This window comes from Eutrigla gurnardus, assembly GCF_963514095.1.
Source record: "Eutrigla gurnardus genome assembly, chromosome: 10".
In the NCBI taxonomy this organism is placed as follows: Eukaryota; Metazoa; Chordata; class Actinopteri; order Perciformes; family Triglidae; genus Eutrigla; species Eutrigla gurnardus.
Window position 1 is genome coordinate 17828411 of NC_139924.1, and position 16763 is coordinate 17845173.

Here is a 16763-nt window from a genome sequence, read left to right on the forward strand (position 1 = left end):
TCCCAAAAACGGTAAAATACACGGACAAGCTTTTAAAACAAACATACTCGGATTGAAAATCCTGTAGGCTTGACCACTAAATTTGAGAGCGCCGAAGAGCGAGAAGTTAGGTGCCAACTGTTAGAGAGAAGTAAGGCGAGACTAGCTGTTAAGCTATTAAGACAATTAACAAAGTGGTCAGGAGGGGATGAGCGGCAGAGGGGAACGGCCTGAAATGGGAGCGAGGTGAGGGTGTGAAGTGACAGTCAGCACATCTGGTCTCATCAATAATGCAGCGGGCCTTTAAACGGCAGTTTGTCGCATATTGAGCGCTGCTGACTGAAATCAAGCCAGACACCGAAGATGCTGTCAGGGGAGAGTGAAAGGGGGGACAGCGGGAGGAGGACAGGAGGAGGATGACAAGGATACACAAATAAAATAACTTTTTGCAGAGGCTTTCTACAATAGATTGGATGAAACAAAACGGACAAAATAATTTGTTTTAGGTTAGAAGAATGGAAACACACTCCTGGCATAATATAATCTCCAAAGATTCAGTAACGATATGTGTGAGAGTATTAATAAACTATATATCAGTCTTAAATATTTCAAACCAGGAGAATATTGGAAGCTTAAAGCAAGAAAAAACGTTTGCAACACTTGAATTTATTCATCACTTTTATTATTAAAATGAAAAATACAGAGGACTGTTGTCAACGCAAAACCAGGTATTCTTCTGACTAAACGGCTCTCCAAAAATCAGACATCATCATGACATTGTGTATCTTACCAAATAGCGACTACAGTAACCCAACGACTGCCTCCAAATTATTCAACAAAAGAAAGACAAAAAAAGGGAAAGAAAAAGGCCGGTTCTGACCGATTCAACGGGACGCCTATAAAGAGTTCATTTTCCTGTGATCAGAGGATTTCTCAGCACGATGATGACAGAGTCCCCTCTGAGGAACATTTTAGAAATGTAGCGATCTTTATTCACTGGCTTCGACTTCTTCTTTCCCTTCCCGCTCTTGGGAACTTCTGTCCACATCTCCTTCACATTCTCCAAGACCATGTTGCAGTGCCTGAAATCACAGCGAGGACGTAAAACACAGAAACACAGTAATATAGATTTTGAAAGGGGGAAAAAGGGCAACATGCAATTTTTTTATAGCTTTATCTGGATGAATTTGGAATTTAAATATTTGACTTAAATTAACAAATACAATACATTATTCAGATAAACTACTGGAAAATTAATATTCTGTCACCAGATAATTATCCTTAAAATGCCAATTTACCGAGATGTTTTTATGATTTTTTGTCCATAAATTGGCACAGCGACTTAATAGAAGATGTTTTAGTGTCTTACTTCATGTCAGACGACTCTAATTACACTTTGTTGGCAGCTGCATCATTAAGCATTTTTTTTCCCATGACTGACTGATACATTTTTCGTGTTTTTGCCTGCGGACTTCCTACAGCAGGACCAGAAACTGTGAGTATCCTTTTTAATATTTGGTAGCAAATGTGTGAATGAATCTTGCCCAAACACGGAGAGGCACTTTTTTCAATGGATCTGACGCCCCGCATCTCTGTTCTCTATATGTCGCCTCAACAAAATGTTGCTCTGGACTCCATAAGGCTAGTTAGTGGTATGAAAATGATTTGGATTGTGATATTAAAAATAAGATAATGTTAAACAGAACACAATGCTGCGATATTGATGCAGACACACTTTTGAAAGGGAACTGTCGTTAGAATAGAGGAGGCATTGTTATTTAATAGATTTAGTAATTGTTTAAATTAAAGGTTTGTGCTCTTATAATAAATATGTTATTGTGCAACCCTACAAGTGTTCTCTGGCAAGTTTAATGGGCATCAAACATGCAAATAAACAACTCTTGTGTGCTACTCCTGAAAAGTTGCATTCATCAGGCAATTTATGACGTTTATCCGGTTAAGAGAGGCTGGGGAATCCCACTTCAACACTCTCAATATCAAAATATTTTTGCATGAAGCTCAGTGATATATGGATTGGATTGAATTAAAACAATTAAAAATGTACAGTTGTAACTGTTCCAACATTATCATCATGTGATAATTGTCCGTTTTTATACAAAGATAATTAATATGTTCCGATAAAAACCGTGATGCCTTTTCTTTACTCCCACTATAGGTTTTTTTAATACTATTATCCTATATTTATTAAATACATTTGCTTTAAACTCAGTGTATGTAGGAAAAAAGTGGAATATTACATAAATACCTGATATAATCAAGTATCAATCACATATCCTACATTCAAACATGTTATGCAACAAGCCAGTGACCAGTACCTGTCAAAAGCCTTGACTCTTCCAAGCAGCTTCTTGTTGTTGCGACAATTAATGAGGACCTGCGTGTTGTTCTTGACAGACTGGGTGAGCACAGACAGAGGGCCAGTGTTGAACTCCTCTTCCTCTCGTTTCTGGAGCTCCTCGGGGCTCATTTCTGACTTGGGCTTTGTTAACAGACTCCTGAAAACGATTAAAAATGGGGCATTATTGCAGTAGGAATGTTGTCAGTTTCGGTCTAATATAACACCAAACAGCTGTATATTGTAATATATTAGACTTTAATACACCAATCCTTCCGCCCACACCTTCTCAGTCTCTAATCTTCTGATATGTTTTTTATGTTTCTGAATATACTTGTTACCCATCTTCTTCCCCCCTTGTCTAATTGGTTGTGTGTCTGCTTACAGAAAAAGGCGGTGGGTGACGTTATTTAACGTAAAAAGTAGTTCATTCACGTGGTTTAAAGACTGGCAGCTAACGGCGTGGCTCTAGCATAAAAAGCAAGACGATTAACGTCACCATATATAACAATTGATTAAGTTACATTCTTACAAATGAACGTATCACACGCAAGACGACCCATGCTCACACACAGCAACGTTCCTGCTCGATGTTAGCATTTGGCTATCAAGCTAGTGGCATCGATCTATTGTGCGACTTCTGACCCCTAACTTTTCAATGTTGAACCACAGCATTCATACGAGGTGTTGTTGCGTGTTTTATTTGTACATTGTAACAGCAGCCTAGCTGGGCTAGAATATATAGCGCTTCGGAAAGGCATACAAAGGGTTTATCGACTCCGGCTAACCGGCCTTAGCTCCTATCGCTGACTGCCTAAAATGCTAATCGTGTTAGCATTGCAACTGTTAGCTTCTGGCTGCTGCGAGCGTAAAAACGACCAGTCTCACAAAGACCGGTTGATTTAGATAAGTACTCACATGTTTGCTGATGTATAAGTCGTATGAGATCGTATCCTGCTCTTCTCCTCTTCCCTCCGTATCCGCAACGATTGTAGCTAACTCGCGTGGATCGAACTACTTCCGGGTCAACCAGTACGCGCTTCAAATTTTCGTGATATCTTCCGGGTTACTATGATTCCGTGAAAATGTATATTAAGCAATGACAACACTGTCTTGTTGTGCAATTTGGGGCTCTTGAACTCTTAGTATTTGCATTTTATTACACATTAAACGTCAGACCTAAATTTCATAGGCAAGTTCTTTAAATAATTTAACCCCACTACAAGTATTTGACAATTTGTGTCCATGTAAAATACAGTATAAATGCTAGAGCTCATTCTTCATATTTGTAATGCATCAGTTAATAACTATTACAACACGATAATACTGCTTTAGGGGTGGGCTAATATGAGTTTTCTTTAGGACAGTCTGTAACTGATAAGGCACATTGTTTTATGTCTTCATCTAAAGCTGTTAATGAGGCCACATCAGATATTAGTCAAACATGTTATTAATTAAAAATAATTGAGGAGAATGAAGGATAGGTACATTCTTATTTACTTATGCAAAGGAGTAGTTTTTTCACTGCTACTGTCACTAAAAATGTTCTGAACAGACCTATTCCACCGCTGCAGCTGGTGATAAGACGTATCATATGCAACACATTAACCATAAAGGGCCTTTATTGTTAAAAGAAAAGAGATGAGCTGACAAAGTGATACCACAGACAAACAGATAAGTCTTTGTTTTGCTCTTTAACACCACAGGAACCAGGAAAAAGTGTGTGTGTGAGAGAGAGGGGGACGGCTTGAGAGATTGGCTTTCTGGCAAGAGACATACAGACGCCTCGGTTGTGCACAACCCACCCACCTTATTTCAGGGTGGCAGATCTACCTGTGGAAGCTACTTGCTGCAGATAATAGCAGCCTGTGTGCTGCTGAGAGGGCTGAGCATGTGGGATCGATTTCCAGAGCTGAACTATATCTTAAGGAGGCGCACACCTTGCTTGGCCAAGACCCTCACGTCTTAACCTGTGGAGGAGGAGTGGGTCTGTAAAGTGAGCTCAGTGTAGCAACAGCCTGATGGAACTGCAGTAATCTTTTTGCAGTTGGCCAAAGTAGGAGAGCAGAAATTAAACACAACCATTAGCCTACAACAGGTGGTAAAGCAGAGAATACTTGTATGACTCTGAAACAACAGAATAATGTGCTCAACTATAGCTGAGCTAAATATTTTACAGGTGCATGTTGACACATTCCACTGTTCTTTTGTTTGTGATGTGAATAGTGAAGCTAATGCATTCTGTGGAGAAGTAATAGGCAGGTCTTCATATAAATTCTGATTCACGAGACTGACATTAGTCCTACAATCTGATTTTGATGGGGAAAATAAATAGAGAAACGTTCCCTACACATGACTCACAGGAAAGGCTTCTTTTTTCTTTCAGAATATGACTTATTATTTTTTATTTGTTTACAGTTCATCTAACAAGAGAATAATTGATTCAAATATCAGTGATTGATTCCAATAATAATAATGATAAAAAAGAAAATAAATACACTTCCCATCTTTCATCAAAAATGTACACAACTCTGTAGCCTACATGTTTTGTATAATCCTAAAACATTGATTTTGGTGACATGGTTTCACAGTCAACATCAGATATCAGCATCAGAATTTATACTCCTGCCCCGGGGCATTAAACTTTACTTTGCATCATAAACCTGTTGATTCGCACCTCCGTCCTCTGCTTTCTGCGACCACAATTACTCACGCAGGTAATGGAAATATTATTGTAATCTCCGCATCTAGACTGCGAGTTTGCCAACAGGGAAGTTACCCGATCCAGCTCAACCTGCTTTAACTACGCGCGTCCGTGAACGTGGCGCGGGCTCGTGAAGGTGACGGATGAGGGGCGTTTTTGGTATAAAGACTCGTTTGTTTGAAATCTCTATCTCCGGGTGAAAAGAGGGCGAGTTGAACAGGGACTTCGAGACAGATCATTAAGATCGGCGGGACTGGAAATGTCATGTCTGCGCTGCTAGCCATTTTTGGTGCCCTAAGCATAATTCCTTTATGATAAATGCATTATGTCTACTGCTGTGCGCCCTGACCCTGTTTTGTGATAAACATGCCTAAAATGTGCCCAAAATTTCTATAATGACATAATATCGGCATGATCATTTTAATGACAGTGATGATTTTTCATAATATTTTTGGTGCCCCCTCAGCACTTGGTGGCCTGCACAGCGCGTGATGCGCGTGGTGGGTGCGGCGGCGCTGTGTCTACCTGCTGAAGTTTCCTCACAGTCTGCGCACTGTTGTAACACGATGTCTCGTCAAGAAAGCTTCGGGTGCACAATTCTGATCTTAAAAAGACAAAAAAAAAAGAAAGAAAGAAAAGAGACAGCATGTCCATAAAGAGGCCTCCACTCCGCGATTCCTTTTGAATAGCCTAATTGAACCAGCATCTATTTACCGTCCTTGTGTGGGCTCAATTCTCCAGAGTGAAACATTTAATAGCACAAATAAGAGCGATCAACAACAGAAGGTTTTAATGAGGTGAAAAGAAAAATACACTTAGAGATGCATTATTTATGGTTTAATTACATGTAGGCTAATTAAAACAGCAATGTCATATTTTTGTTGTTGTTGCAACATTAACGAAGTCGAAGACAACAAATGCAGCACATTTAAAAATGTATACTTTTCCAGTCACTGTTTACTTTTCTATATTATACATCGAGTCCACCTGACTACATATTTAATTACATTCTTTTTAATAAGTTAGCTGAAGGTCGCTCACATCAGAGCCTCCGCAGCATTTAACGGTCTCGTCAACATGCTGGCAAATAAACTAATAACTCCAGGCTGCATTATAATTTCGTTTTTCATTTATTTTCGTTTTTTAAAATGACGTTTAGACAAAACCAGAGGATGACATTCATTCTCAAACTGACATCACTTCAAATTCTATACTGTCAAGTACAAAATCATATTTGGACATTTTGGACAGCTCCATAAAGATTAATTTAACAGTGGCAATACATTACATTTTTAAAAAATGTTCTTAATCTGACAACAACACGTGTCCAATTTAAATCTTTATATTTAACTGTAATACAAAGACATTATTGGGGAAATATTGGAGTATTTTTCATAAACTAGGCTTTTCATAAACTCAAGAAATTCCAATCTGCGGACAGGCTACTATTTTTAGGATGCTCTGGCCTTTTATTTGCTGTTCACCTTATTTCTACACTCATGTTTTAAATCTTCGATATATCTATGACTGTTGCTCTATTTTTCTATATTCCAAGACGACAGAGGGCTTGAACTGACTTGCGGGCAGTTAATTGGAAAGTCATTACAGAACCCCCCGAGGTCTGAGTGGCCGTTCTTGGACAAATATCGTCCCGGAGACGTCTCCGACGCGGGGCACTCCTCTTGGCACGGACTAAACGTTGCGCCACATGGTAACGGGTGAGAGTAAAAGTAGCTGGCCTGTCCGGAGATCATGTTAAAAGAGTAGGGATCCGACAGCGGCAGGGTGCACGCAGGGATGGCTGTGGAGAAAGCGGCGCAGGCGGTGCCAATCTGATGGCGGCGGGACTGCGAGCAGAGACCGATGTAAGACATCTCTTGGCGCGTCTGCACGAACCGCTCGGCGTCCGCGGCACTTGTTGCACTCAACCGGGACCGCTGCGAGACCACCGATGTGGAGTGGTTTGGGAAGCGTGGGCGACCACTCAGGTAAGTCCCCGCGCCGAGGTGGGCGCGCACTGGTGTTTGGAGAGGCAGAAACGGCGGCACCGGCCAGTAAAACGAACCTGCTGCGGCCAAGGTCACGCTGGTCGCAGTGCTGGAGGACATCAGGCGACCTCCCCCCCTTTTTAGCGCCACTTTGGTCCTGGAGCCAGCGGCGGCCCGGCGCCGGAGTTTCCCCGTTGTGCCACCTATGAAGACGTCCTCGCTGCAGGGGTCCAGCATCCAGTAGTTGCCTTTCCCCGGGTCGTCATAGTGGCGCGGCACTTTGACGAAACACTTGTTCAGACTCAAGTTGTGTCTGATTGAATTCTGCCACCCTTGTCTGTTCTGTCGGTAGTAGGGAAAGTTGTGCATGATGAACTCATAGATGCCGTTGAGTGTGAGCCGCCGTTCCGGGCTCTGGCGGATCGCCATCATGATGAGCGCGTTATAACTGAAAGGGGGTTTTTCAGGTTTGATGCTTTCTTCTGCTCCGCCGCTTTTCTTTGACTCTCCTTTATTTCCTGCACGTTTCCCAGACGTAGTCGCCGGTTTGGGTTCTGCTTTGCTGCGCTGGGCTTCGCAGTTCTTTTCACTGTCAAAGTTGTCCTCTCGGCCGGATTCATCAGGGTGTGAGGAGCGCAGTTTCTGGGGCGGAGAAGGAAAGTCCCGGTCACCCATCACCCCGTCGCGTCTCAACAACAGGCTGCTGATGCTGAATGAGGACTTGTGGAGGAATCGGTCCGAAGTGTTTAAGTCCTCCATCTCCAAAAGGTTGAAGTCAGAACTAAAAAAAAAGCTCGTTGATGAGAGCGCAGCGCGTCACTGCAGCCCCGAAGCCGCGCTGATTCAAAGTGGTAAAGAGCCAAAGACGCGCTGGCCAGACAGCGTGACAACAAATGCGCATGATCACCGCGGCTCAGTATTCGTTACCCACAAAAAAGTACTGCGGTGTTACTTTGAAGCTGGACCTAAGTGGGACATATGGGGCGGTCCTCATTATAGAAGTTACTCACTTATAAAATCAAAGCAATATATATGTATATATATATAGGCCTATATATATATATCTTTTATGAACAACATACATAAATAACAAAAAGCGCCTTAATGTTTTATTGGCAGACTTTTAGTCAAAATGTAAACAAAAAACATCGAAGGTAAACTCAAAAACTGAGTTTGCGAGGAGACGCTGAAATGCAGTCAGTCTGTCTGACTGGTGGGTGAACTCCCGGGTTCAATCAGAACACTTCCGTGACTCATGAAACTCAACCCTCTCTCTGTCTCTCTTTGTGTCTCTCTGTCTCTCTCAGCGCTGTTGACGGCACCATTTGGCCAACTAAGAAGTAGGTGAAAACGACCTTGTCGGTAATAGGTATAAACAAACAGAGTAATACAGACATGAACAGATGCATGGTGGGTAAAAAAAAAAATGGAAATAAGGCAAGCTGATTACACAATTATGTTTTGCCATGGCACTAGACTGCAAGTGAATAGCTCATCAAGCCACGGTTTCATGTTGATGTTTTTTTCACCCCCACACATCCTGCAGCGTGGACGCTCAGTGTCGTCATGTCTTTTCTCCCCCAAACCCCAAAGACAAAAAGGGATGAAAAGTCAGTGCAGTCACATCTGTCCTGATGCTGAAATTAAGAGAATAGTCCAAAACCGGCGTTTCATTCATTTGACCAAAAATGTACGATCAAAGCAGGACGGGCTCTAAAAGGTGGCATAACAGGGACTTCTTAGCCTTTCTGGTAAATTAAAAGAAACCCAACAAAACACAGATGGCTAGCTTTTCCTGATTTCTCATATGAAAGCAATCCATGAAGTGAATATTAAAGAATAAATGGCATCTGACATCTAATTATTGTTTGGTAAGAGTACAACTACTGAGTGGCCTCCGTGCCTTATGTGCCTAAAAATTGCCATATATCACAACTATCAAGCCAATTAAAGGAATGTAAGACGATATAATCAAATCAGCTGTTATGCTGAGAGTATAACAGTTCATATGCCAGACATCAGACATGACAACCGGAACTGCACAGATCATCTGTGACCATTACACCTTCTCTTGTTCCATTTGATAGGGGCCTTCCTCCATAATCCCTGCGCTGCACAAGTGAGCACTTGTTGGGAATGTTTCATGCTCTGCAGAAAGCACACATTGTTGTCTCAACACTTGTAATCCCCCTTGGTGCTTTTTCCTCTGTTAAATATTCAATTTCATGTCCTGTGTTGCAATTTTTGCAGTGGCACCCTAAAGAGAAATTTGTTAGGCCTACATACATACATATATATATATATATATATATATATATATATATATATATATATATATATATATATATATATAGTGTATTATAGTGTTCAGAGAACTTGTGTGACCCCCAGATGGTGAAACCCAATCCGCAGGCCACCCTGGCTAACCGTGACCCTTGAGGGTGAGCAAAAATGTACTTCCTCACAATGTAGTAAAACAATACCAAATAATCATATTGCTGATAACGTGGTATTTAATTTCAAAAGACTTGTAGCATAACATCAGAACAGGTCAAATCAATGCTTATACCGTGATGGTTAAATAACAAGCAAAGTATTCATAAGTAAAATGCATTACCCGCCATATTAATATTGCATTTATATAACTAGTAGCATGTCAAAATGAACTCAAATGAAAAAGTAAGAGCAACTGTGACAATTTTCCCCCAAGTGAATTAAAGTGCATTGACTTGCAGGCATTTATGCACCTGTCCCAAGCCATGGCGATGGCTCCCTCTGCTGTAAGAGGACGTCTCTGAAACCTGCAGTACACAAACCTTCTCTTAGTTCAAAGGGCAGCCATGATAAAGGTTTAAAATAGAAAGGTTCGTTTTCATCCCGACACCCTGTTTATTCCACATCTGGGATAAACAAAGAGCAGATGATGGTGTGTGCAAAATTAAAGCTAAGAAATAAATTTGACCGTAAAGTCCATCATGATCTGCGGTGAGCTTCACAGGGCGCCCCTCAGCTGTGGTAGCGCGGCATACAGGTTTCCTCCTGGACATTCGGTGTCTCCCAGATCTCTGTGCCCAAACAGAGCAAATGTTGGGCTTAAAAAACCCTGGCCAACTCCACACTGCAGCAGCTGTTTGACTGACGAAATTGCCTCTGCGTTTGGTGTGTCGTCTGTAATAAAAAAGCATTTTATATCATCATCATATCTGGATTCATAACAGCATACTTAAGGCATAAGGAAGCTGCAGCTTTTTACACAACTCCTGTTTGTTTCTTTGCATATGCACACACACACACACACACATACATGCTCTCATTGTTGCGCAATTCAAAAAGTGAGTAAGTGCACTTACTTTTGAAATTGCCCATGAATGCAATCCCCAGTGAGTCATGATTGTTGCCTTTGGCATGGGCCCCTGGCACACCCCAGCCTCGACCTTCATACAGCGTACCGTCTTCTGCAACCAGAAAACTGGAACACGTAGAAAGTATGATTGATGGTCCTATAGCACTGAAAACAGCAGAAACTGAGAGCTACTCACTTGTATCCGATGTCATCGAAGCCTCTTTCAGTCATATGTGCTTTCTGAATGGCAACAAGGCGGCGCATACACTCGTTCTGGTCTTTGCATCTTGGGAGGGCCGTGTGGTGTACGACAACTCTCTGGGCAGGGCCTTTCAAAGCCTCCCTTTGTTTAAAGGCAACGGCTCCCCACTGCTTCCTTGAAACAATGTTCACTGAACAACAGCATGATCAAAATGAATAAGTTGGCTTACGCCATAATTTAAATTGTAATAAGCATCAAAAGTTGCAGCGTAAAGCCATTTGTTGTCATACCTTTTTGTGCCATAACCTCCGTACAGATGCCTTTGACTGCAGCAGACCGTGCAACTGGCTTATCAAGGAGCCTGCCTCAGGAGGTGTGGTCATGGGAAGTACACCTTCCTTGTTTTTTTATGTGGATACATGAACACACACGTTACTGGCCAACTGTTGCTGGCTGACTAAAAGTCCACAGTTGCAAAACATGTTTTTTTTTAGGAATATGTATATGGGTATGAAAAAGGAGGAAGTCGTAGCTGCACGGTCATAAATGCCCCTTACCTAAACCGTCTGCAACCATGTCTTTCTCTGGAAAGTACCAGCTCGAGTCTCAGGAGAACTTTGAGCCTTTCATGAAGGCCATTGGTCTCCCTGACGAACTCATCCAGAAAGGCAAAGACATCAAGAGCATCTCCGAAGTTGAGGAGAATGGTGACAATTTCAAGGTAACGGTCACCACTGGCTCAAAGGTCCTTGTCAATACCTTCCGTATCAGACAGGAGACAGAGCTGGAGACAGTCACTGGGGAGAAGGGCAAGGCGGTGGTTCAGCGTGATGGTGGCAAGCTGAAGGTCTCAATGAAGGGGGTTAGAGTCAGTGACAGAACTGGTGGATGGGAACACAATTGTCAATACTATGACTCTTGGCAACATTGTCTACAAGAGGACAAGTAAACACATGTGAACGTCTGCACTCGGGATAATAAAAGTTTAAAAAGGCAACAAAATAAATAAAAAAAGTTGACTTATGCCATAATTTAAATAGTAATAAGCATCAAAAGTTGCAGAGTAAAGCCATTGTTTTCATACCTTTTTGTGCCATACCTCCGTACAGATGCCTTTGACTGCAGCAGAGTGTTCAATTGCCTTATCAAGGAGCCTGCCTCAGGAGGTGTGGTCATGGGAAGTACACCTTCCTTGTTTTTTTATGTGGATACACGAATACACACGATACTGGCCAACTGTTGCTGGCTGACTAAAAGTCCACAGTTGCAAAACATGTTTTTTTTTTAGGAATATATATAAGTGTTTGAAAAGTTAGGAAGTCATATCTGCACGGTCATAAATTCAGAGACAGGAACATTGTAGCAGTTCCTTAAACGCCAATGAGGCACGACTGCTTTAAAACATATGTGAAGAGTCATGGGAGTTTTGGGAGGAAATCATTAGTATCTGATTTGTACGATCAAGAAGTGTTTGCTTTTACAGGGGGAGGAAACGAGAAGTGGTACAACCAAGATATGTTGGAGCAGACTGAAAAGTGACGAAGCCCATGAAGTGTCCATGCAACAGCATGGGTGGGTCTGGTAACGCGAATCACTTCATTAAATACTCTGAGACATTTGAAACATCTGATTATTTTAATGTAACAAAACACATTTGAAAATGACAACTGCTATTTAAAAAAAACTATTAATACATTATATTCACAAGATGGTGTTTGACAAATAAAGTCGCCAAACAAAGATAATTGTAGGGTCTACAAAAATCAGAAGTTCTGCTTTTTTGACAACAAACGGCGCAGTAAGAGTACCAAAAAGTACTCTATATGAGCTGAAGCCTTTTGTAAACAGCAACACTAGTGATGAACATGTTAGACCTCTTCATTATCAGCAGCTTTACTCTGTCCATCTGTGTCCACAGTGAGGAGCTGTGCAGACGTAGTACAGTCTCATAGCATCCTGTGGGGAGAAACAGAACACAAACGTAACATATTACATCCTCGGTTCGGTTCTTAAAATCCAAACAAAACTAAAACAGCACAATGGGTTTCCTCCCCGACCACAAAAAGCAAGTAAACAAATTCCTCCAAGACAAACAATATTAAGACTACAACATCATGTGCATCATGTGTTTCATTGACAACTATTCTTACCTCAGCCTTCATACTGTGAGACTGGAAGAACACGGCCTCCTTATGACCACATCTGGGAAGAAACACTGCGTTAGAAGCTACTACAAACAGAGCTGCTCAAAGTCACATCTCATTGAACAATCAGTATTCAAATCCGAAAGGATGTTGGCATGCTCCATGGGTACATAAGCTGGGGGTCTGACAGAAAAGAACAAAAATAGTTGAAATCTTGTGTTCCAGACCCCCTTGCCAATTTAAATCTTTGGACGGTCAGAAAGTAGTTGTACTCTACTTGCCCAGTTTAAGATGGAAAAGCGGTGAAGTAAATGTGTGGCTGATGAAGGTACAGTATTATGCTCAGAACCTGGCCGGTCGAAAAGGGCTAAATTCCCACAAAGTATCCAGCTTGTTTGGCAGGCGATGTAAATGAGGATTCCGATGAGAAACCAAGTTTGCTCCGTTTCAGGTATGAGTGGAACTTTAGGTGATTGTTGGGTAGTACATCAGACACAAGGAAGTTTACACAGGCATGTTGCATTGATTTTTGGAATTTAGTTTTTGCCCTCATGCAGTGAAAAAACAACAACTACTAACAACACAATAATGTTACAATTAAAACAAATGAACAAATAAGTGTCTCCAGAGATAATGGGTGAGGTCAACGTATTATGGTTAGACTTACTTGGGACATGGATGGTCCTCTGTCCTCGGTAGTGTTGGATCCTGAGACACATCAGCGATGATTTGCGTCAACTCACTGGATAAAAACAGAAGCAAGATGCTGGATGACTTACAATGACTAACAATGAGTCATCAAGTGACTGACACATAAAATGTGCATTGTAATGTTTTAGTAGTTAGAACGTAACCATCTGTTCCCTTTTTCCTTGGACGTATGTGTACACTTTCCAACAAGTTACGATCTTGGTAATGTATGTGGTTTATTTTACTCACTCAACCTCGTGGGTGATCTTGTTGACGTAGATGCAGCTGTTGTCTGCCTCTTGTTGGTAGTCACAGTTCCTGCACTGTGGATCGAGTTAAATAAAAACACGTTCAGCAACGTGTGATAGGCATACAGCGGATATTCAGGCTCTCCTGTATCACAACAAACCATACGGTAGTGTAATGTCTGTTAACTTACGTAGCTATGCTACATCAACATTACCATCGCTTTACTTACCGCATACAGCAGGATACGATTCTCCTTGTCCTCTTTAGGGTATAACATGTTGTTACTGTAAAACAAAGTCGGATTGTTTAGGGGGATCCCGAGATTTTTGTAATTATTTAATAAAACAAGTCGCATCGTAGGCGGACGTTAACTTTCGTTACGTTCAGATTTCGCACTTAACTTAACGTTAGCTAGCTAGCTAGCGTAACTTATGTTCATCCTGTATTCGGTCACAAACTCACCATTCTTGGCAAAACCGTATCCCAACAAATCCCGGTTCGTATGCTCCAGTTTCTAAATCCATTGGAAAAACTAAAGGTGGGAACTAAACCGGACAAATAATAAATGCAACGCTCCTTCACTTCGTCCACTTATTCTTCCACCGCCGCTTCTTGCTCGTTTTAAAACAGACCGTTTGCGCATGCGCGCACTATCAAATGTGTGATCATTTCTGAGACAGCGCCTCCAGGTGTGGGGAAGACCGAAAAACACTTTGCGGGAGTCTTGCAATTCTTTTTAATTATCATTGGTACATAAAGTTCATTTCATTGAATTCAACAATAAAGAATCAAGAATTTCACATTTGTGTACCAAACTACAGAACTTCATTGATGTTTTGATACTAATTAATATCATTAACCCAAACGAACCCCAGCAAAAACAGTGTCGTTATCCTCAGTTGCAAATATGTCGTTTTTGCCAGGCCCACAGATATTAACACAGACCTCGTCTTTGGCAGACAGTTTGATCACACTGCTCATACTGGCCACTTGGCTACACTTCTCAGGCAGAGAGGTGTGATACAGAGACACTACTTTCTCTCCATTTTTGAATATGGCACACTGTCCACGCCCGTACACGGACACATGCACAGTAAAGTGATAGAAGCCATCCACCGGGCAGGTGAAGAGGCCTGTGTTAGGACTGTAGCCTCCTCCCTCGTTGACCAGCACTGTGGCAAACTTCAGGACTCCAGAGTGACAGGGGTAGCTGTCGTTGATGTTCAGCTTGGCTGTGAAAGCTACAATGCCTAGAGTGGGGGGACATCATGATATTTAGAGCAATATGGCAAAAACTAAACCTATTCTGTATATGTCACAAGTCCGAAAACCTTGTGCATTCATGACTGCAATCAATTGCTCTATCCTGTGTTTGGCAAAATGAACTAAAGAAGTTAAGGTGGTGTGCTCCACTTTAAATATGTTGTGGGATAATCATTTTCACGTCCACACCAATCAATTAATTCCACAATATAAGTGAAAAGAATCATGGATGCAAAAGGATGTAGATATTCCAGTCATTATTTATATTAACATTAACATTTTTTTTACTTTAATGAAATTCTGAGGTGAAGTATAAATACAATGTGGAAGCTGCTAGTGAGACATGATGGGCTATCTTGAAAGATCCTTCTTAAATCTGCCTGAAAAAAGTTATCCTTCCTTCAGAAAAATAAAATTTACACAACCCTTCCTTTTTACTTACAGTATCATCTTGCTTCCCTCATCATTTTTGTACAGCCCCCATGGTCATACATTACAGCTTAGTGCTCACCAAAAGTACAGTCACATAAATATATATATATTGTGTTTAAAATATATTTATTTATTCACCCATGTTCAGTAACACTGCACATATCACCCAGCACTGCACTGCTTATGTATGAAGCCATCAATGATTAGAGTGTTTGCCTGACTCTCCAATTTAAAAAGTAGGTCTATGAAGTGTTGGCAGATATTTGTATTATGGCTCTCCATAACAAAAACGACAAAAACAACAATAATAATATTGTAGAATGCTTTTATTTTTACCTGACGGAGAAATGTTGTCTCCTCGGGCTGGTTCGTAAGCCATGACTAAAACTTCTGAAGATAGTGCACGCCTGTAAGAAAAACAAGTACAACACCTTGATGACGACAACACAATGTCAATAAACGTTACTTTCTACAAGCTGCATTTTTGTAGACTTGTTAGATACAAGTGAACCGTAGTTATAAACAACATCTCATACATAAAACATTTTTTAGAAAGTCAACTCAACAGTTACAGTAATTTTACTCTCCCCATCTGAATTTCACTGCATTTCTCTGACATATAAATCAAACAGATACTAACACTTCAAGGCAAACGTTAAAATAATCTGACTAGGGAGCAAAGAGCTTCTTACCTGTTGCTGTCTTACAAGGAAGTGCTGCAGATAGACACAAGCAGGGAAGCAGAAGTTGTTCAGCAGCTTTCCAGGTGCAGTCTGTTCATTCAACTTAAAAGCTTTTTTTTAAAAAGGAAACAAAGGATATTTTACTTTCCAGAACAGCTGGTAAGAGGCCCCAGGGAAGACCCAGACCAGAACACGCTGGAAAGATTACACGTCTGGCCTGGGAACGCCTCGGGGCAGCACTGGACAGCTCTAATAAGAGTACAGAAACACATCTTATTTGCTTATCGTAAACAATGTATAACAATGCAAATTCAGTGTATTTGCATTGTATAAACTCAAGCATTTTAGTTATGACCCAGACTTAAAATGCAAATTCCTGCTGCAGCAAAACCACCGTCGCTTCAGATTCTTCCAATTGTTGTTGACGAGCTGCTTGCGGTGGATGCAGAGCTGGATGTCTCACATACTTAAAGAAAAGCTGCATTCAGGTCTGTTTTGCACCTTGTTACTACTGATGTACACATGTGAGAGCTTTTCGTCTTTTTCCAATGTTACTCTGTGGAGTTTGGGGGTGATAGCAGCTATTGATATGCCCCCTTTTCTCACCGAAGTTTCTACTTCACAGAAAACCAGAAATCTAATTGATAATTCAATTCAAACTAACTAAACAAAGAAGCAAACATTAGCACAATGTGCAGAGTATTGCACCAACACAATGCTAAAATAGAGA

The 16763-nt window shown here is 41.2% G+C and overlaps 5 protein-coding genes and 1 pseudogene across 7 annotated transcripts; 1 reads left to right on the top strand and 5 right to left on the bottom strand.

Annotated features, from left to right (window-relative positions):
- Positions 1 to 639: 639 nt before the first annotated feature.
- On the bottom strand, positions 640 to 3370 carry snrpd2 (small nuclear ribonucleoprotein D2 polypeptide). Its single transcript, XM_084019334.1, has 3 exons — positions 3254 to 3370; positions 2316 to 2495; positions 640 to 1061 (listed from the first exon to the last, which is right to left on the bottom strand). Coding segments are annotated over exons 1-3 (357 nt in total). The 5' UTR covers positions 3256 to 3370; the 3' UTR covers positions 640 to 886.
- Positions 3371 to 5848: 2478 nt separating this feature from the next.
- Positions 5849 to 7786, bottom strand: foxg1c (forkhead box G1c; the record flags this gene model as incomplete). Its single annotated transcript, XM_084019054.1, has 1 exon — positions 5849 to 7786. One exon carries the CDS (start codon positions 7784 to 7786, stop codon positions 6575 to 6577), a length of 1212 nt encoding a protein of 403 aa, XP_083875180.1. The 3' UTR covers positions 5849 to 6574.
- Positions 7787 to 9522: 1736 nt separating this feature from the next.
- Positions 9523 to 11729, bottom strand: pglyrp5 (peptidoglycan recognition protein 5). 2 transcript variants are annotated; one of them, XM_084020421.1, is made up of 5 exons: positions 11130 to 11229; positions 10863 to 10970; positions 10567 to 10762; positions 10378 to 10496; positions 9523 to 10195 (listed from the first exon to the last, which is right to left on the bottom strand). In XM_084020421.1, the coding sequence occupies exons 2-5, from the start codon at positions 10873 to 10875 to the stop codon at positions 10020 to 10022; spliced, it is 504 nt and encodes a 167-aa protein (XP_083876547.1). In that variant the 5' UTR covers positions 10876 to 10970; positions 11130 to 11229; the 3' UTR covers positions 9523 to 10019. The 2 variants fall into 2 exon arrangements, with proteins under 2 accessions (XP_083876547.1, XP_083876546.1); XM_084020420.1 differs by lacking the exons at positions 10863 to 10970; positions 11130 to 11229 and adding an exon at positions 11657 to 11729.
- LOC311020401 (fatty acid-binding protein, liver-type pseudogene) lies at positions 11147 to 11546 on the top strand (annotated as a pseudogene). Its single transcript has one exon. The product of its transcript is annotated as a fatty acid-binding protein, liver-type pseudogene (transcript).
- A 474-nt stretch (positions 11730 to 12203) lies between the features above and the next one.
- polr2i (RNA polymerase II subunit I) lies at positions 12204 to 14279 on the bottom strand. The gene is made up of 6 exons (XM_084019453.1): positions 14118 to 14279; positions 13885 to 13939; positions 13656 to 13729; positions 13384 to 13458; positions 12723 to 12774; positions 12204 to 12528 (listed from the first exon to the last, which is right to left on the bottom strand). The coding sequence occupies exons 1-6, from the start codon at positions 14177 to 14179 to the stop codon at positions 12466 to 12468; spliced, it is 381 nt and encodes a 126-aa protein (XP_083875579.1). The 5' UTR covers positions 14180 to 14279; the 3' UTR covers positions 12204 to 12465.
- Positions 14280 to 14471: 192 nt separating this feature from the next.
- Positions 14472 to 15755, bottom strand: LOC311019585 (complement C1q and tumor necrosis factor-related protein 9-like). Its single transcript, XM_084019125.1, has 2 exons — positions 15687 to 15755; positions 14472 to 14905 (listed from the first exon to the last, which is right to left on the bottom strand). The coding sequence occupies exons 1-2, from the start codon at positions 15727 to 15729 to the stop codon at positions 14511 to 14513; spliced, it is 438 nt and encodes a 145-aa protein (XP_083875251.1). The 5' UTR covers positions 15730 to 15755; the 3' UTR covers positions 14472 to 14510.
- Between the last annotated feature and the right edge of the window lie 1008 nt (positions 15756 to 16763).